Source organism: Macaca thibetana, chromosome 3, assembly GCF_024542745.1.
Source record: "Macaca thibetana thibetana isolate TM-01 chromosome 3, ASM2454274v1, whole genome shotgun sequence".
Classification (NCBI taxonomy): Eukaryota; Metazoa; Chordata; class Mammalia; order Primates; family Cercopithecidae; genus Macaca; species Macaca thibetana.
The window spans coordinates 113,886,192-113,907,777 of NC_065580.1; the positions used below are offsets into that span (position 1 = coordinate 113,886,192).

General features: G+C 42.6%; 1 protein-coding gene across 8 annotated transcripts in view; it reads left to right on the forward strand.

Annotated features, from left to right (window-relative positions):
* HECW1 (HECT, C2 and WW domain containing E3 ubiquitin protein ligase 1) overlaps positions 1–21,335 on the forward strand; it is a 456,269-nt gene extending 434,934 nt beyond the window's left edge. For all 8 annotated transcript variants that reach the window (XM_050783350.1, XM_050783356.1, XM_050783351.1 and 5 more), the window contains 4 exons: positions 5,489–5,635; positions 7,260–7,374; positions 9,943–10,141; positions 17,169–21,335. In XM_050783350.1, the coding sequence (XP_050639307.1) occupies positions 5,489–5,635; positions 7,260–7,374; positions 9,943–10,141; positions 17,169–17,280 (573 nt within the window). In that variant the 3' untranslated portion in view covers positions 17,281–21,335. The remainder of the gene's footprint in view (positions 1–5,488; positions 5,636–7,259; positions 7,375–9,942; positions 10,142–17,168) is intronic.
* Positions 21,336–21,586: the final 251 nt, after the last annotated feature.

Below are 21,586 nucleotides of genomic sequence, written 5' to 3' on the forward strand. Positions count from 1 at the left end.
TATATTGGTCAGGCACAGTGACTCACGCCTGTAATCCCAGCACTGTGGGAGGTGGAGGTGGGAGGATCTCTTGAAGGCAGGAGTTCAAGACCAGCCTGGGCAACATAGCAAGACCCCATCTCTAAAAATTTTTTAAATTGAAATATATACATTCCCCAGCATATGCATAGAATCTCCCTGGAAGGGAAGTAGAGATGACTGTTTCCAGAAAGGGAGAATGCATGGCTGGGAGGTTAAGTGGGATAAAACCTTACTTTTCATTTTATGGCCTTCTATACCACTTGAATTTTATTCCATGGTCATATACTATATATTCAAGAAAACAAAGTCAACTACCAATAACTGAATGCATAAAATTAGAGGAACAAATAAAGTTGAAGATACAAAAGAACAATCCTCTAGTGTAAAGTGTAGGAACTCGACAACTTAGAAAAAAAGCTTAAATGTTCCCAATGATAAAAATAAGGATGTGTTGTAGATCTAGAATAATGTACAGTTGACCCTTCAAAATGCAAGGGTTAGGGCGCTGACTCCTGGAGAGTTGAAAATTCATGTATAACTTTTGATTCTCCAAAAACTTAAATACTTGTAGCCTACTGTTTACTAGAAGTCTTATTAATAACAAAAATGGTCAATTAACAAATATTTTATAGGTTATAGGTATTATAAACTGTCTTCTTACAATAAGGAATGCCAGAGAAAAGAGAATGTTATTAAGAACATGATAAGGAAGAGAAAATATATTTTCTATTCATTGAATGGAAGTGGATCATCATAAAGGTTGTCTTCACTTTGAATAGGCTGAAGAGGAGCAGGAAATGAGGGTTTGGTCTTACTGTCTCAGGGGTGGAAGAGGTGAAAGAGGGGGCAGGAGAGGCAGGCACACTGGGTGTAACTTTATGAAAATACGTTGTAATTTCTGTCGTTTTTGCATTTTCGTTTCTCTAAAAATGTGTCTATATAGTACCAATCCTTCTTCTACCAATCCTTTGCTTTAGTTTCAGTGCCCATATCTAGAAAGGTTCATTATCATAAAAGAAGTCAAAAGCAGTCTTAAACAATCAGAACCCTTCTGCCAGATTGTCTAACATCGATTTGTTTTCTGGCACTGCTTCTTCTAGATCTTCTTCCTCGTCACCTGGCCCTGGTTCAGAAGTACTCATCCCCGTCAAGTCATCTTCTTTTAGTTCCTCTGGCATGGTGTCTATCAGCTCTTGAATTTCTCCAAGATCCATATCTTGAAACCCTTTACCCTCAACTTTTTTTTTTTTTTCTATATCTACAATCTCTTTCATGATTTCCTTGATTGGCTCTGTCATAAATCCTGGGAGGTTATGCATAACATGTGGACACAGTTTTCTCCAGCAGAAATTTATTGTTTGGGGCTTGATGACTTTCATGGCTTTTTCTATAACATCTTCAGTGGCATAACTTTTCCAGAATTTCACAATGTTCTCTCTATTGAAGTCATCCATAATGTTGACATCCTTTCCATAGAGTGCCCTGAGTAATGAGACTTAAAGGTCCTATGACTCTTGATCTAAAGGCTGAATTAGAGATGTTGTTTTGGGGGGCAAGTAGACCATTTTGATGCCTTGGTGTTGAACTCAGGGGGTTCTGGGTGGCCAAGGGCACTGTCCAATATCAAAAAAACTTTAAAAGGCAGTCCCTTATTGGCAAGGTACTTCCTAACTTCGGGAACAAGGCACTGACAGAACCAATCCAGAAGAGACGTTCTCATTATCCAGGCCTTCTTGTTGTCAGCTGGTGTTATCTTTTCTCTTCAAGGCTCGGGGGTTAAAGCTTTAATGGATAAGGGCAATCCTGATCATGAATCCAAATGTGTTTGCACAAAACAGTAGAGTTAGCCTATCAATTCCTGCCCTAAATCCTGGTTCTTACTTGTCTTCCTTACTAATAAAGGTCCTGTGTGGTGCTTTTTTTCCAGAACAGGGCACTTTCACCTGCATTAAAAACCTGTACAGGCAGGTATCTTTTCTCCTCAGTGATTTTCTTAATGGTGTCTGGGAATTCGTCTGCTGCCTCTTGGTCAGCATGAGCTGCTTCTCTTCTTATCTTGACATTTTTTTCAGCCAAACCTGTTTCTAAAATTATCAAACCATCCTTTGCTGGCATTAAATTTTCCAACTTTAGATCCTTCACCTTCCTTTTGCTTTGAGTTATCATATAATGACTTTGCTTTTTCTGGAATCATATTAGAGTCTATAAGTATGCCATTGTTCTAGCAATACTGCACTCACATAAAAGCTGTGTTTTTGGCCGAGCACAGTGGCTCATGTCTGTAATCCTAGCACTTTGGGATGCCAAAGCAGGTGGATCACAAGGTCAAGATTTCAATACCATCCTGGCCAACATAGTGAAACCCCATCTCTACTAAAAATACAAAAATTAGCTGGGCATGGTGACACGTGCCTGTAATCTCAGCTACTCGGAGGCTGAGACAGGAGAATCGCTTGAACCCGGGAGGCAGAGATTGCAGCGAGCTGGGATTGCACCACTGCATTCCAGCCTGGCAACAGAGCGAGACTCTGTCTCAGAGAAAAAAAAAAGCTGTATTTTCAATATGATATAAAAAGGTATTCCACAAAAAGTGCCAGGTTTTCACACCTGCTGGCATAGCTGCAGTGATGGCTTCATGAATTTCCTTTTCTTTTTTTACAATGGCCCCTATGCTGGATTCATTTGTTTTGAAAAGATGGGAAACCACATCTGCAGACCTCAATCTATGGTGCCTATCAAGCAATTCAATTTTCCCTTGTAATATCATCATTTTTCTCTCCTTCTTGGGATTACTTCCAGCATCATTAGTGGCCCTTCGTGTGGGTCCCATGATGTTATTCAAAGTTCACGGTATTGCACTTAAACACAGTGGAAAATATGCAGTAAACAAGAGAGATCACTTTTTACTGTGATACACAGTTTACTGGAGAGAGGCTGTTCATCAGCAACACTTGAGCTCATCGCAAAAACAACAGGAGGTGGCTACAAAATTATTACAATAGTACAGTATGTACTACGTTAATTTTATGCAGTTGTGATTTAATGCTGCATTTTTATGTTAGTTTGCTTTTCTCTCAACTGCCAGTGGCACCATGTACAGGCTCTAAGTGTTTGTGTGTGTACGTTTTCATAAATTTTAACTTTTTAATAATAGATTTGTGTATATTTTGTGTTAGTAAATGATAAAAATAGACTACTATCTACATATATTTTATGGACTCATGACATTTCTAACTCTTTTTTTCATTTTGAAAAAGCTTCTATTAATTTTCTGGGTATGCAGGCCATCTGCGAGTTTTTTCAAATTGTTGTAAGTCTCCAAAAAATTTCCAATATATTTATTGAAAAAAATCCATGTACAAGTGGACCCATGCAGTTCAAATCCATGTTGCTCAAGGGTCACCTGTATACCTGTTTAAAGTTTATCCCATTTCTCTTCAAAAGGAGGTCACCAAGAACAATGAGTGGTTTTAGAAGATTGAATTGCAGCCCTTCTTTTGTCAAGTTGTTAGACAGTGGAGAGCAGAAGGATGCAGGTGAAAGACACCATAGGCTTTAGGATTAGATTCAGCTACTAGTGAAGAAGCCAAAAATGACCCTGTTGAAATTAATAGAAGCTTTTTTTTTTTCTCACATAAAAGCCCTGTTTAGGCTGAGTGTGGTGGTTCACGCCTATAATCCTAGCACTTTGGGAAGCCAAGGCGGGTAGATCGCTTGAGGCCAGGAGCTCAAGACCAATCTGATCAACATGGCAAAATCCTGTCTGTACTAAAAATAAAAATTAGTCAGGTGTGGTGGCATGTGCCTGTAGTCCCAGTTACTTGGGAGGCTGAGGTGGGAGAATTGCTTGAGCCTGGGAGAGAGAGCTTGCAGAGAGCTAAGATTGTACCACTGCCCTCCAGCCTGGGTGACAGAGTGAGACCCTGTCTCAAAACAAAAACAAAAAAAGCGCTGTTTGATAAAATCCTCAGGGATCAAGCTCCTTCCAGGTCTCCCCACTGCTATCACTAGGATAGGCGCCCCGCACTCTTAGCCCAGATGAGTACAGCATCCCAACCATCATGACTGTGTTCAATGCAGCAGGACAAAGGAACACACAGCCTATCCCTTCAAGGAGGCCTCCTGACAGTGCCAAACACTTCTGCTTTCATCCCATTGGACAGAATTTACTTACGTGCCACACCTAGCTGTGAAAGAGGTTGGAAAATAAAGTCTTTAACTGGGCAGCTAAAAATCAGACATCCCAAAGAATATGGATGCTGGGTGGTAACAAGTATTTTATTGTTAGCCAATATTTTATAATTAGCACTGATCACCTAAGTGATAAAAGAAAAGGTAACCATCAGATTACTTATGGACTGTTTTGTTTAGGTACGTGTGTCCACAAGTGCCAAATATACAAGTATTTTTTTCTTTAAACCAGTAACTAAATCCAGTGATGCCTCATTTGTCTTGCAGCATTGAGCATTTCAGTGAACACTTAAGTGAATTTAAGATGACTGAAGATTACCCCCTTTACACATGAACACATTTTGATTTTTTTTAATGTCTAGTATGTTATCTACCTTCTTGCCTGTGGAAAGATGGCACACAGCCTTCCCTGATGACTCAAGCGTGTCCTAACAAAACATGCATTATCACACAAGTGGCAGCACCATTTGCTGTGTGTGCCTACGTGCTTCTGGTTCCCTTCCCAGGATCAGGCTGCCCTGGCTGTGTAATATTATACCCCACCCTCTGCCAGAAGCCTACTGTCTTCTGGCCAGCTGTGGGAGTGGAAGCTGATGGCTGTTAAGAATTTGCTGTCATTGAGATTTGGGGGCATCAAGTATGTGATTGTAGCATTGAGACATTCAGCTTCACCATTGGGGACAACCTAGCACATTTTCCTTTCATTTCCATCATGCCTCTTGAGTATAGGAAACCTGTTTCCTCTGTATAAAACGAAAACTGTAGCCCTTCCAAGGTGCATAACAATCTGTTTAGAGGTCAGGTGCAGTGTCTCACGCTTGTAATCCCAATATTTCGGAGTTGGGAGGATAACTTAAGGCCAGGAGTTCAAGACTAGCCTGGGCAACATAGACCACATTCTACCAAAAAAAAAAAAAAAAAAAAAAAAAAAAAACAGAAGAAGAAGAAAGAAGGAAGATAACCAGGCAGAGTGGTGCGTCTGTGATCCCATCTTCTCAGGAGGCTGAGGCAGGAGGATCACTTGCCCCCAGGAATGCAGGGCTGCAATAAGCTATGATTGCACTACTGTGTTCCAAACTGCTTAGAACAGCCAGAGCCTTTTTAGTGACCTTGAGAAAGGAAAAAAGATTCCAGGGGTAATAATGCCAAATAATGCCCTGTAGAGGACTTTTGGTATACAGGTGTGCCTCCCTGAGAGATAAGCTGAACTGACAAGCATCTCCCTGAGAGATAAGCTGAACTGACAAGCATTGCGATATTTCTGTTTTCCTACAAGGTCACGGAAAGGGAGTTGAAGTCTGGAGGAGCCAACACACAGGTGACGGAGAAGAACAAGAAGGAGTACATCGAGCGCATGGTGAAGTGGCGGGTGGAACGCGGCGTGGTACAGCAGACCGAGGCACTGGTGCGCGGCTTCTACGAGGTGAGGCCCGGTGACCTGGGGAAGGCAAGCTGTGGCCAGGGTGCTGCTTCATGGGGCCTCATCCTCCAGGCTCCCTGGGGGAGCAGCAGCTCAAGTGGTGAGAACAGACAGGGAGAGCCAAGGCGGGCAGTGGACTCAGCAAGTGCTCCTCACCAGGGAGTGCTGAGGACTTTCTTGGGGTGGAGGGCTGAGAGGTCACAGTTCTCTGGGACACTCAACTCTTATTGGTGAAAAATGCTTTCAGACAACTGGCATGTGACCCTGGTGTGCCAGATGTGAAAACATCTAGCATCTCTTCACAATATGTGCAGGTGGTGTTTCCTTTCATTCAACGAAACAAAAATAAGTGAAGAGAAGGTATTGGGGGGTATTGTCCACTGTCGCTAGAATTTTATTTCATTATAGCATCACGTTGTGCCACATAATCTATGCTGAGTGGTAAATGAGGAAGACAGGGAGGGCCGCTAGACATCCTATGACATCCTTGAACTTCTCCAGTTTAAAAACCAGAGGCTATAAATGTTTTCTCACGTCTTGGGTCATGGAAGGCTCTCCTTCCCTGCCAGAATGGAATAGTGCACTGGCCATGGTCTCGTCCACCTCTGGTTTGATTAGAGGAGGTTCCACCACAGGACCTCAGTTGTGCCTGGTACATTTCACCCGAGATGCAAAGTCAGAATGCAGAACCCTAACAAAACAAGTCTTCCCAGATATCTAAGGAGGGAGGAAAGAAGTGAGAGAAGACGGGAAGGAAAAGACAAATTTGCACCCAGCTAGCTCAGTCCAGTGAGCATGAGGCTCTTAATCTTAGGGTCCTGGTTTGAGAAGGGATGGAAAATGCAGTCGTTTTAATACAAATGCTAAATTTTAGGAAATAAGTCATAATTGCATGTGAAAGACTACATTTTAAGTGAAATAGTAATACTAATAGCTACTAAGTCCTTCAAAGTGATGTGGACTTTTTGCCTTTAAAATGCAATGTTATTTGAAAATTTCAATGTGACTGCAGAAAGTCGAGTCAGATTTGTTGACAAAATCATTCTGAGAGGGAGCATTAGGGGTGGAGCATGGGATCCTTTTTTCTGTTCCCTGCTTATGAAGGCTTGTGTTCTAAAATATTGAAGTCAATGATCATCGTTCGAGCTGCTGTAACAAAATACTGTGAGATGGGTGACTTACAGCAACAGTCATTTATTTCTCACAGTTTTGGAGTCTGGGAAGTCCAAGATCAAGGTACCAGCAGATTTGGTGTCTGCTAAGGGGCCACCTTCTGGTTCATAGATGGTACCTTCTCCCTGTGTCTTCATGAAGGAAGGGACACGAGGTATCTCTTGGGCCTGTTTAATAAAAGCGTGAAGCTCTGGTGATCGAATCACCCCCCAAAGTCCCCACCTCCTAATACAATGCCCTCCGGGGTAAAGATTTCAACATATGAATTTGGGGAAGGAAAAGGATATAAACATTCAGATCATAGCAATAATTTCTGAGTTAAAAATGATTGCAGACTGAAAGAAAGTATTGCCAGTGATGGTGAGTTTCCCAGTTTAACCCACATAAATATAATAATGAACATAGCCTTTCCACGTGTTTGGACCTGGATACTGAAGCCTAACCTGCATTTCAGGTTGTAGACTCGAGGCTGGTGTCCGTGTTTGATGCCAGGGAGCTGGAGCTGGTGATAGCTGGCACCGCGGAAATCGACCTAAATGACTGGCGGAATAACACCGAGTACCGGGGAGGTGAGTGGGCAGAAGCTGTGATGATATAATTATCACAAATAGAACTCGGCACTTTCCAAAAGATTGTTTTGTTGAGGTGAAATTGATGTAAAATAAAATTGACTAAAGCGAACAAGTCAGTGGCATTTAGTACATTCATAGTGTTGTGCAACCATTACCTCTAGCTACTTGCAGAATATTTTCATCACCCCAAAAGGAAACCCTGTACCCATTAAGCAGTTGCTCTCACTCCTACGCCCCCTTCCCCCAACCCCTGGCAACCATCAATCTGCCTTCTGTCTCAATGGATTTGCCTATTCTGGATATGTCATATAAATAGAATCATACAAAATGTGGTCTTTTGTGTCTGGCTTCTTTGACTTAACCTACTTGAAGTTCATCCATGTTGTACGTAGCATGTTTCATTATTTTATTCCTTTTTATAGCCGAATAACATTCCATTGCATGTATAAATAATTCGTCACTTTTTGGCCGGGCGCGGTGGCTCAAGCCTGTAATCCCAGCACTTTGGGAGGCCGAGACGGGCAGATCACGAGGTCAGGAGATCAAGACCATTCTGGCTAACACGGTGAAACCCCGTCTCTACTAAAAATAAAAATACAAAAAACTAGCCGGGCGAGGTGGCGGGCGCCTGTAGTCCCAGCTACTCGGGAGGCTGAGGCAGGAGAATGGCATAAACCCGGGAGGCGGAGCTTGCAGTGAGCTGAGATCCGGCCACTGCACTCCAGCCTGGGCGACAGAGCAAGACTCCGTCTCAAAATAATAATAATAATAATAATAATAATTCATCACTTTTTGAAGACTACAAAAAGCTTGGCCTTACTTCAGTACAAAGCAGGAGTTTGTACATGCCTTTCTCCAACTCCCAACCTGAACTTTCCTTCAGGTGACATCCTCCTCATATTGGTCGAGTCTCTGGCCTAACTTGGTATAGAGGCTTACAGAGAACATTCCATCCAGGACCCAGCTCCTGAGCGGCATGCGTGCCTCCAGCGAAGGGTGTCTCATTTCCTGCAGAATTGGAGCCCTCTCTGCCTCGATCCTAGTTTGCCACAACACGGTTCTAACCGTGGCCATCACTAAAGCTAATGTCTAACCCCTCCTAGCTACTCACCTTGCACACTGCCAGACCTGTCTTCCTGAAACATTGCTTTCATCGGGCCACTTCCCTACCCACAAAACAAGTTCCTTATTACTTCTAGATTTGAAGGGTTTTGTTAGCCTCAAAACTCTTCATTTAAAATACCACAGAGAAATCCATCAATGCAGTAGAGAGTGAGCTAGGGGCATCACCTCAGCCTCCCTCATGTCCCCAGTACACTCAGCCCCGCAATGCCTCTTATATTATAAAACTGGTATAGTATGAAAACTGCTGTCTGCCTTGCTGGGCATGGTGGCTCCTGCCTTTAATCCCAGCACTTTGGAAGGCCGAGGCAGGCAGATTGCTTGAACTCACAAGTTCAAGACCAGCCTGGTGAAACCCCACCTGTAAAAAAAATACAAAAATTAGCCAGGTGTGGTGGCATATGCCTGTAGAACCAGCTACTCAAGAGGCTGAGATAGGAGGTTCCCTTGAACCCAGGAGGCAGAGGTTGCAATGAGCCGAGATTGTGCCACTGCACTCCAGCCCAGGCAACAGAGTGAGATTCTATCTCAAAAAAAATTCTCTGCCAGGCTGTTAAAGCCCCATAACACCCCCCAGAAATATTCCTTCCTGCCTTCACCAGACACGCCTCTACTCCAGTGGCTTACAGTTGCCTGCATATTTCCTCCTCGTTCTTGTTATTCTTTATTTTTCCTGCCAGGAATGTCCTCCTCCTTCCCTTCACTTGCCCAAGCCCTTCGCACGCTGCTCGTAGCTTCACTTCCTTTCTGAAGCTTTCCTTGCTTCTACCTTGGCACGCATGGATTTCTTCTCTCTCTGAATGCCTCTTGCATTTGCAGTCAATGGCAAATCATTTAATTGATATATCCAAGCATGGTCTCCCCAGTTTACTGTGAGAGGGACCCAGTACTTAATCCATGGGCCCAGCATGTATCCACACAGGGCTGGCCTGAGAGCAGCTGCTCAAGGGGAGGGCCTGGGATCTCCTGTTCACCAAACTGGCTGTTCACCTCCAGCCTAGACTGGTAAGTCCTAGACTCTCCCGTGGTATGTGGTTGCCAAGACCTAAGACAGCAGAACAAAGGAAACATGATGCAATATTGTGTTCATGGGCCCTTTGGTCTCTACCAGACCCTTCTATTCCTTATCTACACCTATATCAGGCAGGGGCATTTTAAGTGGAGTCCCAGTTGTTTAAATAGAAAGCAGACATCTCTGAGAACATCCCTCAGAACATAAAGTCCTTTTATAAAATGACTATTTTCTAAATCTACTCTTGTTCTAAAACTTGACCTAGTTGCACAAATTGTTTTAGACCTCTCTAAAGGCCATCACGAGAGAAATCAGATCAAAAACCGCGATTCCGTTCCTATCATACCTGATGTGTTTGATCTCTCTCCCCCTCCTCACCCCTTCCTCTTTTCTCCGCATCCTGTCTTCCTCCCTCCCTTTGCCTCGTGCAGGTTACCACGATGGGCATCTTGTGATCCGCTGGTTCTGGGCTGCAGTGGAGCGCTTCAATAATGAGCAGAGGCTGAGATTACTGCAGTTTGTCACGGGAACATCCAGCGTGCCCTACGAAGGCTTCGCAGCCCTCCGTGGGAGCAATGGGCTTCGGCGCTTCTGCATAGAGAAATGGGGGAAAATTACCTCTCTCCCCAGGTACAGAGCTCCTGCCAGCCTTCGGGGAAACCTGCTGAAGAGGGCAAAGTATACTTTGCTATTTGATTTTGAGTGACCATCCTTTGGGATGGAATTCTTTCCGGTCACCCAAAGTATTGTCATGGCAGTTATTAGGGAAAGGTGAAGGTGAGGTAGCTGTGAGACTTGGATTGAAACTATATTATTCTTAGGGAGGTTTTGATGACTGATGGTATTTCAGCGGTAATATCTTGGTCCATGTGTCAGTCATGGGATGCTCTCACAGCCCAACTTAATTTAAAGATGAATGTCTCACACAGGAGAGGGCAGAGGCAAGGACATTAATATAAAAAAGCTGGAACCTGGAAGTAACGCCTCGAGCATCGTATCAGTACTTCTGCAGCGTATCTCTTAATACTTCATAGGATCATTATATATGCGTGATGTGTCGGATTTTTCCTACCAAGTTTTAAAACATGTGGGGATGAGACCACACGTATCTCTGGGTCTCTATGGTGACTTCTATTTAGAAAGCACATCTATTGTGGGATAAATGTGAAAAAGGAGACACTGGGGCTCCAGGCAGTTTTACAGAAGAAATTCCCTGCACTGTGAGTTTTAATCCCAGCACTTCCTGAATCCTTTCTATGCCACTTTGGGTAGTGCATTCCTAATCAGGAAGCACTGAAGAGACAGTGGTGCATAGCGCTGTAGTGAGAAATGCTGCTGCAACAGACAGAAGAAAAGATGGACCCCTATTATCTTTTGTTAATAGGATACGTTCTAATTATAAAGAAGCTTTGCATTGAACTCAGCTCTATTTCTACATGGCCACCCAGACACTTTTGCTAAATCCTTATTGCAGAAGGATTTACTGGACTATAGCTTTCATCTAGCGTTCCCAGATTTTCCCCGAGGACAATTCGCCTGGTGTCAGTCAGCATTCGTGGGCGTGCCTAGCTGGTTAACCACAGCTGAACACCCTGGTGCAGGCTTCAGCCCTGGCTTCACCCACGCTGTTCAGCAGACCCTCAGCTCCAAGGGTCTGTCTTGTTTGCATGGCTCCACCAATAGCTAAACCTAGTGAATTTAAGTCTGGCAAGAAAAGAAGACTAAAAAGGCAGAATTTCCATTTGTTAAGTTGAATGATAGATTTCAATAATATAGTTATTTGGAAACATCTTGCTTTTATTTTAGAGAAATGCAGCTTGAGTCATCACTGATGATAGCCTACCCCTACAGCATGCAGCTTGAGGAGGGGCTGAGCTACAACCACACACCTGCCTGTGGGAACCGGCAATCTAGGGAGAACACGGCCTGATAGTAACTAATCACAGCACAAGGTAGAATCAGAGGAGCACAGAGTGAAGAGCAGCATGCTGCGAGAGTGTGAAACAGAGACTCCTAATCGAGTTGCCTAGAGAACATGCCACAAAGAAACTGGCATTTAGGGGAACATTGGGAGATGAGGAATAGGGAGAAGGGGCCTTCCAGGCTGAAGCAATAGCACATGAAGCAATAGCACAGCAGGGAATGGCAGCACATGTTCAGGAAGGTGCGGCCGGCCAGTGCAGAGGGTAAGATGCCCGGAACATCATCACAGGGGATGCAGTTGAGAAAGCGTTTGGTGAGCCACAAACAACCTGCTGGCTGAGCGCAGTGGCTCACGTCTGTAATCCTAGCACTGTGGGAGGCTTAGGCAGGTGGATTGCTTGAGCCCAGGAGTTCAAGACCAACCTGGGCAACATGACAAGACCTCATCTCTACAAAACATTTAAAAACTTAGCTGGGCATGGTGGCGTGCACCTTTAGTCCCAGCTACTTGAGAAGCTGAGGCAGGAGGATCACTTGAGCCCAGGAGGCCGAGGCTGCAGTGAGCTGTGATTGCACCACCATACTCCAGCTGGGCAACAGAGTGAGACCCTGTATCAAATTAAATTAAAAAAAAAAAAAAAAGAAGAAGAAAGAAAAAAGAAAAGACTGTGCTGAGGAGTCTCTATTATTTAGGAAATGGGAGTCATTGCCTCTGTTATCTGGGGTCACAGATTGAATGTAATTTCTGTATTTGCTTTGGAAGCTTTGAAATATACATTAATATTATTAACCCACACAGAGAACTTCTAAGGCAGACACTGGGCTTATGAACAGATTCTTCATATCTGGACCAAGGCACCCCTAAGAGGGCTGCTGCACCACAAGCCCCAGAGGTGGTTTCTTGGGGAAGCAGGGACCTCTTCTTGGGACAAGAAGCAAATGCCTCTAAGAGGACACTGAAAATAACCCCCTAAATAGTGACCCCTGTCCAGTCTCCCTTGGACAGTGTCTGAAGATCCAAGAACGTAAAAAAATGTCATCTATGTGTGGATAGAAGGAAAGAACCTCTGACTTCCAGAAACTGTCATTCAGGAAGACCTGGCCTGGCCATGGCAGGTAGCAGGAAGCCCTGAGCAGGCACGAAGCAAAGCAGACCCCGGGTGGCATGGGCTTCCCAGGTACTGCGAGCCACAGTGCATGTGGCCTGAATTCTGGGAGAGGCGGCCTTCAGCTCTTTCCTCAGGTCTTCCCTCTGCAGAAAGGAAAGACAACTGGCTTCCCAGATGAGAGCGCCAGACACCGCCACAGCAAAACCCAGTCATAGCCCAGGCTACATAAAACCTTTGTGTCAATCCAAGTCCCTGCCTGCTAAAAGATGTGTGAGGGTCAGGAGAAATGACTTTGAGGGTAGGGGCTTCTGGGATATAATTTCATAGTTGAAGTAGATGAGAGGCAGGACTGTCACTGGAGTTGAGGTCAAGGAACTGGGGGTTTGGGTGTTCACCCTGTCAGCCCTGTGGACTTAGTTGCCACACAGTCTGGTAGGAGGACTTGAAATGGAAAGGAAGACTTAAGCAAAGTGCCAGATAATAATTATAGTAAGTTAGAAGTTCAGAGGGTCAGAAGGAACCAAAGATCTATCTAGATCACTTATTTTCAAGCTTTTTAAACCATAGTCCACAGAAAGAAATGCCTTTTATATCACAACTCAGGACATGTACTCATTTGCACGTATGTGTGTGTATATCTGAAACTCAAGTTCCTCAAAACAGCACTTTACCCTTATTATCTGCAATAAAATCTATTTTCTACTCTATCCTATTTCATTAAAATGAAATGCCAGCCAAAACCTATGGTTTTAAAAATAAATTATCTAAATGACATGAGATTCAAAGGAATGGAAACTGATCAAGGATTGCAAAGTCATGACATGGAATTGACAGCAGGGAGTGTGAAGAATGTCCATCCACGTCACAGCGTGTGGGGCAGTGAGCAGTTTCCACCCATGAGGACTGGAAAGGGGACACTAGGACCTGGAGGCAGCATCTGGAAAGAGCTTAAGGAGGTGGCAAAGTTTCTTTACTTTGAACAAGAGCTCAAAGGAGGACAGAGGAAAGGCTTGGAAGGAAAGAGAAGCACAGAAGCTAGGTCAGAGTCAAAGTAGCACTGGCCAGTGTGGAGACAGAACAAAGGAGAGGGGAGAATCTTTGGGTTTACCTTTGGGGCAGGGACCAGGGATATCAAAGCTATGAGTCATTTAGGCAATTAACTGGCCTAAAAGTTGCAAACGAAATTCTAATATGAACACGTTTCACTGCAGATGTAAACTGAGCCCAGGCCCGGGGTGGAGTTGGAGGCCTGGTTAAGTTAGTAGTTGGTTTACTCTGTAGCAATGGTTCTCAAGGTGGGGCTAGGGAAGGCGACTTTGCCTCTCTTTCCCCACAGGAGGCAGTTGACAATGTCTGGAGACATTTTTGGTTGAGGGGAAGGGGTGCTACTGGTGTCTATTGAGTAGAAGCCAAGGATGCTGCTAAACATCTCACAATGCACAAAACAACTCCCACAACAAAGAGTTATCCAGTTTGAAAAGTGAATCGTGCCAAGCTGAAAAATGCTGCTCTCTAGTACCTAAGGCCAGAAGAGGACCTACAAAGGAGGCCTGAGGGTGCCATCAGGGAGCTCAGCAGAGAAAATGGCAGCCATTGAGAAACCAAAGAGAAGCCAAGGAGGAAGATGTTCCAGAGGAAGAGCTGTCAAATGCTTTTAAAGAGCTGGAGCAGGAGGGAGTAGAGTATAGGCTTCTGGATTTAGGGATCAAGAGGTTACTGACAAACTTGAAAAAGTAAATTTAGCAGGGAAGAGAGCAAGGCCTATCTGAAGAGAACAAGGCTATAGTTAGGCAGTAGAAGAAGATTGGCATGAAGGGAAGACACAGCTTACATAACCGGCTGAACAATTGGCAGCAAAGAGGAGTGACTGCTGCCTCTTTTGTGTGTTTCTAGCCAACCTTAAAGTGGTCTCTAGTAGAGAGGAGCAAGACTTTCTTTGGCCCTATGTTGGTTAACATTTCAATCTATAACTTGGAAAAAATAGAGGAGACAGGGAGATCAACTGTGTAGATGACACAGTTAGAAGGATAAACAATACAGGGATTGGCATAACCCAATCCAAAATTATCTCAAAATGCTGGAACCCTAGCTTGACACCAATGGCATGGAATTCAACACAATTGAAAGACCCGTGCCGATCTCCAAAGCATCCGTCGTACCAAGTGTGAGAAAAGAGTGAGTCACCTGCCAGTAAGTCACGTGCACAACCCCAGAGGCTTCAGCTGCCACAAGTATGACACAGTTCCCCAAATCATTATCACAATCATGGTTGCATTAAGAGAATCTTATGTTTAAATGATGATTCACAGGTTACAAAACGCATTTACGTGTGTTCTAGCGTTGATCCTCCCCATAACCCTCTGAGGTGCACGCAGCATATATTATTATCCCCACTTTACAAGTGAGAAAACTGAGGCTCAGGAAGATTAACTGACTTTTCCAGAGTCATAAAGCTGGTAAGTGGCTAGACTGGGGTCAGCATAGAGGTCTTCCAAGCCCTGGTTTCTTGCTGTCCACTGCCCCACACCACCGGGCAATGCTTGGTTTGGTGCACAGGAATGAGGTAAGCGGCACTCGGTGCTGTCAGAACCACACCTGGAGGATGGCGAGCTCTTAGGAATGCTGAATTGGATCATGATTTGATTGTGTTCGTTCATTCTAGATGACAAACTAAGGGAGTTCACCAAGGCTCTAAATAAATGCAATAAAAACAACTAGTAAGGAAACCGTGGGTGTTCAGACTAGGTGCTATTCACCAATGCTTTCTGTTTACTCCCAGAAATGATCTTTTACAGAATTAATTTGGTTCCAACTAATTTGTAAAGATGATTTTTTTTTCTGTAATATTTCCACTCATGAGTGCCAGTTAAAATGACCAGAGGAAGAAAACTACGAAGATGATGCCTGCTCCTATCTCACCCCTGGCTAATTCAGCTAGTTCCAAAAGCATGCTTGGGATTTCTCTGCCCTACTTCGCCTGTTTAGCCATAGCCCAATGTATGTTCTAGTTTCATTGCAATATTTTTAACATAGAGAGAAATCACTGTAATCATCCTAGTCGATTTACTGAGTTCCCTTTCACTCAAATATTTACATCTAGATAAAGTATTTCAATTATTTTCTTTTAAAGTAAAGGAAGGCCTGTATGAATCTTAGATAACAGTCTAAGAATTCTGCTAATCTCTATTCATATGTTTCTTCCCAATTATGTCTTTAAGGCCTAAGACCAGACACTCTACTACCCTATGCCTGCCTTTGGAGTTTGAGCGGGGATGGGACAGGGAGGAGGGAGGTAGGGGTTAGGGAAGTTCCCCAAGGACTGCCAGGAGGAGGAATGGGTGCTGGGCAGACGAAAACACCAGCATCCTCCCTAGATTCTCGCTGGGCAGGAAGCCCCACCTTCCCCCTTTCCTCTTCCCATCTTCCTCATTCCCAAAATAATCTCCCTCCATAACCTGAGTGCTGCATCAGCCTGGGCAGTGATCTGATACTCTGATTTATATACTTTAAAACAAAGGTGTGAATAATACACAAGTCCCCTAGGGATCTTGTAATGAAAAGAAGAGTTTAATATCCCAAATAAAACTCTAATGAAGAGAGTTTAGTTTTGTTTGTTTCTTTGTATGTTTGTTTTGTGATTTGATTTGGTTTGATTTTAGAGTGCCCTTTTCTGTGCTGGTTGGTGTCTCAAAACACCATTGCAACACACTACTCTTAGGGAGGAAAAGGCAGGAAATGAACTTTCACCTGCACCCATCCACCTTTCTCCCTACTATGGTACAGGCTCAGCATCAGCCAAAGTTTCTGTAGAAACAAAGAACTACTGGCAGGGAGCAGCTAGTCAGGTGATTCAAGGCTCCACAGCAAGGGATCTATGTGTACTGGGCTTCTTGTACCCACTGCTGGAGACCCACATGAGTCTTCCAGGTCCAGGTGTTAGCCTCTGGCGAGGAAGACATTCCTTGTCTAAGGCAGACACTGGCCGTGCAGGAGGAAACACATGAAGCAAACTAGAACCCTGGGTGCCAGGACTCTCCAGGCATCCGGGGAGGACTGGCTCACATGGGCAGCTTTTCTTGGAAATGTAGCACTTCAGCTTTAGGTTCTGTGGGTTCTACTGGGGTAGAGGAGTCAGACTTGTCTCCAGCGCACACTTGACTTGAATGGAGAACTGGATCTCAGAATTCCAGGCCATCTCAAGTTCCTCTAAATAGATGCATGTGGTTCACAGAGGCTCAGAAATCAGAGCTGGGCAAGAAGACTTAGGAATATAATCCTTCAATACTAACTATATTTCTGCCTCCTTCATCGACCACATCAAAATTTATAACGCAATTGCAAATCAGGCTGATACCATAGAGTTTATAATCAGTTTGCTAGTGTCATTCTAGTGTAGTTGGTTTGCTTGCAAATGCAAACAACCCATTTTTAGTTATTCCATTCCTTCCACCGGTCTATTCATTCTACAGGAATATGGCTCTTTAGTGTGCAATGTTTTATGGTGGTCCTGAATCACAGTCCTGCTCACTTTTGATTCCCTTTTGAATCACAACTTCAGACAGTCACAGATCCAGAACCAGTTGTATCGAAACAAACACTCTCACCGATCTCTTCTCCCCATTCAGGGCACACACATGCTTCAACCGACTGGATCTTCCACCGTATCCCTCGTACTCCATGTTGTATGAAAAGCTGTTAACAGCAGTAGAGGAAACCAGCACCTTTGGACTTGAGTGAGGACATGGAACCTCGCCTGACATTTTCCTGGCCAGTGACATCACCCTTCCTGGGATGATCCCCTTTTCCCTTTCCCTTAATCAACTCTCCTTTGATTTTGGTATTCCATGATTTTTATTTTCAAACCAAATCAGGATTGACAAAAGCTGTGCATGAAGAACTGCCTTCTTCTAAGATCTAACCTTCAGGCTTCTCTCCTCTGTTTTCAATGAACTGCTAGCCTGTATGCAATATTAAAAAAACAGCTGTCTCAAGGTCTGTGTATATCTCCACATACCTCCATTACTAACAATGAAATATGAATGCAAGTTAAGCTACACTTGACCAAATGGTAATAAATGTTTACTTCCATTTCTATAATTTAAGGGAAAACGTGAGCGTTAAGCACTCCAAGCTTTTATATGCCCATGTCTTCTGAGCAGAGCCACCATTTTTTATAATTTCTAACAACCAACTCCAGAACTAGGAGCTGATCAACTCTTTGTTTTCCTCTCTATCTACTTTTCCCTGTGCATAATATCCATCCAAAGGACAACAGTGGGAAAGCTGAAATTTTTATACATTCAACTCATGATTCACATGTGGCATCAGTCCCATCAGCCGGAACTAGCCTAGACACACGGTGCAAATATGACACTCCCAACGATTAACAACAGCAAGAAAACACATCGCATCCCAATGGTTGCGGGGATTGTGGGCTCAACTCAAGAGAAGTTTAGGAGGGGGAGCATTGCTAGTGAATACTCACACCACAAGAAGGACAAACTTGTGCACATGTCCAAGAAAGAAACCTTCTTGATTGATGTAGCATGAAGGATGAGGCTTCAGCCCCCATTGTCTTGTGTAGAATGTGGCAATGCCAACTGGAGAAAGGGAAGAAGGACATATTATCTTGCTTTGAATCCCTGAGTTCTGTACTGTTCTATTTTGTTTAGTCTAGCCACAGTTCTTCATAAAGGAAAACAAAATGTGTAGATGATACCATGACTTTTGTTAAAGCCATGACTTTTGTTTGCTTGGCAGACAAACGCTTCTTTTTTTAAACTTTGATATTGGTTTTTTTCACGTTTTCTTTTTTCCTTTTCCTTTCTTAATCATGGAGTTCAAGTTCCTTTACATTCGATTGTCCATCAGGACCACACTAGGAAGCTGCAAAGAGTGATGGTGCTTGTTAGGGATCAAGGGCAACACAGTACTTCTCCTTCACCCATAGTAATCCTCCTGGGGCAGAAACGTAACACCCCAAAGGCACGCTGATTTGTGTCAAAATAAATATCCAATTTCTTTTAGCATTCAGTGAAAACATATCTCAGAAAACTTCAGGTTGTCAGAAAAACAGTTGCAGGCTCCAAAGACAGCCTAACCTCTAATTACATTTGAAATAAACCCAACCATAATGGTCATTTGCTATTTTTCTAACGTTGTTATCCATGTTGTCTGAAATAGGTCATAAATGAAAGTGTTTTTCTTCACTGGGAAAAAGAAGAGCTCAAGAGACCCAACTATTTAAATGTCACATTATTGTTTTCCATATTAAAACAAGGGAGAAATGTAAGACGAAGTGAATTTCCTATGAAGCCAGGCCTCGTGGCTCATTATACCAGTTTGTGTCCGGACAGTGTGTTATTTGTGTTTCCTACACTCTAAAGCATTCCAGCCGGGAGCGGTGGCTCATGCCTGTAATCCCAGCACTTTGGGAGGCCAAGATGGGGAGATCACTTGAGGTCAGGAGTTTGAGACAAGCCTGACCAACATGGTGAAAGCCCATCTCTACTAAAAATGCAAAAATTAGCCAGGTGTGATGGCACACGCCGGTAGTCCCAGCTACTTGGGAGGCTGAGGAAGGAGAATCACTTGAACCCGAGAAGCAGAGATTGCAGTGAGCCAAGATTGTGCCACTGCACTCCAGCCTGGGTGACTGAGGGAGATTCCATCTCAAAAATAAATAAATAAAAATAGAAGCATTCTTTTAGTAGGAAGTATCTACAATGCCCAGCACCCCTTGCAGCGACGTGTCCGGTGTCAATCAAGGAGTATACATTATAGAAATTTAGCCTTTTATTGTCTAAAAAGAATTTACTGAGACAGGATGGAATGTGTAAGTTATATGATAAAGAAGTTGAGGGATATGTGAAATTCAGTACACATTCAGCATCTGAAAAATAATGGATTCCAATGGAGCTATTATTTTATTTATGAAATCAGAACATAAGGACTATGCAAATAATTGAACCATACCCTTATTCTAACTCTTGCAACAGCATCTCTAATATAGGGGCATCTTTTATCTTTAGAACTTGGTATTATACATATGTAAATACTCATTAATTCAAACAGTCTCTTTCTAGTACTTACATTATTTGTCAGGCATTGGAAAGGGAGAAAGCTGTTTACAAGATGGACCGGCTCCTGGAGAGCTTTACAATTTATATAAATAACGAATTAATCTATTAATTAGATTAATTAATATATATTCTAACCATATACAAAAAGAATGCAGTATCTCAGAAATTATATATAGATAGGTAACTTTGGCATACATGATTTTTCAACTAACATTTCCTTATCCACCAGCACTGCTGATGTCACAGCTCTAGATCTATCCCACAAAGCATAACAGGAACATTATTTCACAAAAATGCAAAATTTCATGAAGAAATGCTGATGTCACGGTCGCCTGAAAGAAGATGAAGCTTGTAATACTTTATTGCAACCTTGCATAGAATCCTTAAGGAAGAAAAACAAAGAGAAGAGGAACACAGAAACAAGTTGTGGAAATTCATGTTTACCTTATTTATAAGGCTGATGTTTAAATTATATATAATTTTTCATTCAATGTGTATATGAAATGAAATAGCTATAGAACTAAATTTCACTTATGTGGAGGTGTAAACCACCCTAAATTATATAGTTCGGCAGACAGATCTATTTGTTACCACCTGTAATTTTTTTTTAAGCATGAGTTTTCTCCATGGAGGCAAATTGCAAAATTAATCACTTATAAATGTATAAGCCACAATCTCCCTAAAACAAGATCTTTTAGATTTGGTTTTAGTAAGAGTGTAACACCTTTAATCAGGGGACAAACAAGAGCAATAAATAAGAGAAGATTTATGTTACAACCTTCGAAAAATGCTTTTAAAAATCTATAAAGTGTTATAATAATAATTCCATGGATATCACAAATGTTTTATTCTACAGTGTGAAGATGATAATCCTAAAAATGGAAATTGACTCTGTGGGGTCAGGAGAAGTATTCTAAATCTACTGAACTCTTTGTAATTTCTTATGTATATAAATTACTGGAGGTTGTGAAGATGCCTAGAGAGTGGTGAAAAAATTAAGAAAAAGAGGCATATGATTTGGGGGAGCAAACGTTAAACATGCAAGACCTAAATTTTCTTTTAATACATGACCATATGTCCTTGAACAGTAAGTATATTTGTGTGGCAAGCCAATGGCTGAGTTTTCCAGGGTAGTTTTAATATTACATCCATCATATTGTCAGTCCATGTGTCAAACATGTGTCCAAAATTTGGGTTCAGAAATTTCTCAATTACCACAAATATTTTCCCAGTCAAGATGAAACACTTTCAAATGAAAGTAGTTAGAACTTTACATAACAAATGTGGTGCTTTATTATTATTATTATTATTACGTACTTCAGTGTTCATTATTAAAACTACTGCAATACTATATCATAAAAACCTGGGATGGATGTTCCAGCCATCATAAATGGTCCAAAAGAGAAAGTGTTATTTTCCTGTTAGCGACACGTAGTCCCTTTGTTCTAGTAGAAAAAAAGGTGCCTAGAGGTAGTATATAGAGTAAATATTGTTCCTTTAGCCTACTTCCTGCAGCTTCCAATTTATCTAAGGAAATGTCTACAACAATTTTGTTCAAAAGTCTGTTCTAGTCAATAGCAGGAGAAGTCCACGTTACTGGGCTGATTTTGCTTACATCAACAAGAGAAATGTCACGTGATACTCAGGCCGCGCTTTCTCTTGCATCACACCATCTTCAAGGAATGTCAATAAACTCACTTTGGTATGGCATTGTGTATGCTCCTTATTGCAACCGGAAGTCTAGGACAACACATAACAATCTGTATCCTGCCTTATGCTCTCGCTGGATGTAAGCAATAAAACAACACAGAAGGCTACCAGCTGCTATGATTTTTTTAAAGTCCCAAGAAAAAAATTTTCTATCAAAAAAGCGTAATATGTGCTCACAAATTCATGAATAAAGAGGAGAGCTTTTGTAGCAAGTTCCTTGTGTTTACCTATAAGAACCCTAAACAAACCAC